Raw genomic sequence first — 1889 nt, forward strand, 5'->3', positions numbered from 1 at the left:
CGGCGCGCGCACGGGGCCGTCTTGGCACGCTCTGTCCCTCGCTGGCCACGCGCCGTGCTCACGCCTCGCCACAGCAGTCCTCCCCGACCACGTGTGCTCCGCTCGCGCCCACGCACCGCCCAGCGTGGCAGCGTCTCCCCCCAATAGCAAACTCTGGAGTCCTCCCCTCTCCTGAATCGAATCGTACGCGCGTCCCGATCGATATAAGCGCTCGAGCGCGGACTGACCGACGTGCACGGACCGATCTCAAACCCGAAACTCCATAGCTATAACGACAGCGTCGAACACATGCGCGACGACGGAGCGACGACAATGCCGCCACGGTCGGCGCCGTCTCGGCCGCCTCCGTGGGAGGCGCTCTCCCTCGTGGCCAACTTCCTTGACGCCGCGTCCCTCGCCGCGGCTTCCTGCGTCTCCACCTCCTGGCACGCCGCCTTCTCCGACGACCACCTCTGGGCGCGGCTCTGCCGCTGCCACTACCCCTCCGCCATCGGCCTCCTCCCCTTGTCCGACAGCAGCGTCAATGCGGGCGACCGGCGGTCCTCCCCGCACCGCGGCCTCTTCGCGCTGTTCCACTCCGCCGCCTCCCGCGGCCGCTCGCTCCCAGAGCCTCGCCTCGCCCTCGCGGACGTCACCTTCGCGGTCGACCTCTTCGCGGCAGGTGGACAGAACATGCTCTCGTTCGCCGTTGCTGCGTGCGACGCCGGCGTCAAGAAGGCCCCCGGCGGCGTGTTCCAGTTCGCGGTGGACGTGAGTGACCGGAACGCGGTGGCCGGGCCTGGTAAGCACTGGAGCGTGCGGTGGACGGCTGTTCGGACGGGGCTCGGGGTCGCGCCTGCGGCGATCGTGATGATGGACGCCAAGTTGCCGGCGTCGAGGGCCGGAGCGCTTGGCAGTGGCGTGAGGGGGGAGTCATGGGCCACGGAGGGGCTGCCCGCGCCGGGATGCGGCGGCGGGAAGCTGGAGGCGGAGGCCGTGGTCGAGGTGAGCGGAGAGGAGAGGCTGGTGGAGAAGGTGAGGCTCGGGGTGTTGTTGGATTGCAGGTACGTGAGCGTCGACGAGGGGCTGAGATACCTGCAGCATTTCCTCTTGTAATACGTGTATCTGTGCTCTGGAAGAGTACTTCGTGAAGATAGGCTGGTGGTCATGGGAAATACATTTTGGTTTCTGGTTGTATATGCACCCTATATGGGGATTTGTTTTTAATATTTTAATAAAAAGTCAAAATAGGAAAGAACTATTTTGACAAAACACTTGACTTACTTTTGCACTGATATATAAATGTCGACGAAAAAAACAAAAGTTGACCTCAAGCAAAAAAGACAAAATTTATTTGTTATTATAGGTCACTATTCATACTATTTTAGCCAAAAATTTGTCTTTTTGAAAAAAAGTCAAAAGGATATTCTTTTTTGATTTTATTTCTCACGAATACAATAGAAGGTCATTTTTAAAAAAATATATATTTTTAGGAATTTTTGACTTTTTGTTGAATTATTAATTTTTTTTCATATAGGATGCATATGTCCTCATAGACCAAAAGTTCCCCTCCGATGGCCATGGTTTTGTTTTAGCTTATCTGGGTGCATATGTGTTCATGTTTTTTTTTTGAATTTTCAGGGAGGAGAGTTTCCCATCTGAATATATTTAACCAGAGAAGACCCGGGGGCCCCCGATGATTACAAGCATGAGACAGGACACCACACTGTAGTTTTACATGGGGGAGGGGAAAAACCAACTGCCCCAGCTAACCTAAGGCTACCCCAAAGCCGTAGCCTGCATCCAAGTTTCAACATGGATCCGACAGGTTTCTTTCAGGCGCCCTCGCCACAACAGCGCGTCTTCCTTACATGAGCCTAGTAACCGAGCGAGAGAGGGACGCTGCCCCT

The 1889-nt window shown here is 56.0% G+C and overlaps 1 protein-coding gene across 1 annotated transcript; it reads left to right on the plus strand.

The window, feature by feature from the left end:
* Positions 1-203: 203 nt before the first annotated feature.
* On the plus strand, positions 204-1176 carry LOC123074881 (probable F-box protein At5g04010). Its single transcript, XM_044497615.1, has one exon. It carries the CDS (start codon positions 289-291, stop codon positions 1093-1095), a length of 807 nt encoding a protein of 268 aa, XP_044353550.1. The 5' UTR covers positions 204-288; the 3' UTR covers positions 1096-1176.
* The last annotated feature ends 713 nt before the right edge of the window (positions 1177-1889 follow it).

This window comes from Triticum aestivum, chromosome 3D (assembly GCF_018294505.1).
Source record: "Triticum aestivum cultivar Chinese Spring chromosome 3D, IWGSC CS RefSeq v2.1, whole genome shotgun sequence".
Taxonomy (NCBI): domain Eukaryota; kingdom Viridiplantae; phylum Streptophyta; class Magnoliopsida; order Poales; family Poaceae; genus Triticum; species Triticum aestivum.

Bases quoted from the DNA above. Each gene is read 5' to 3' on its own strand.
- LOC123074881 (XM_044497615.1), top strand. From the start codon at position 289: ATGCGCGACGACGGAGCGACGACAATGCCGCCACGGTCGGCGCCGTCT.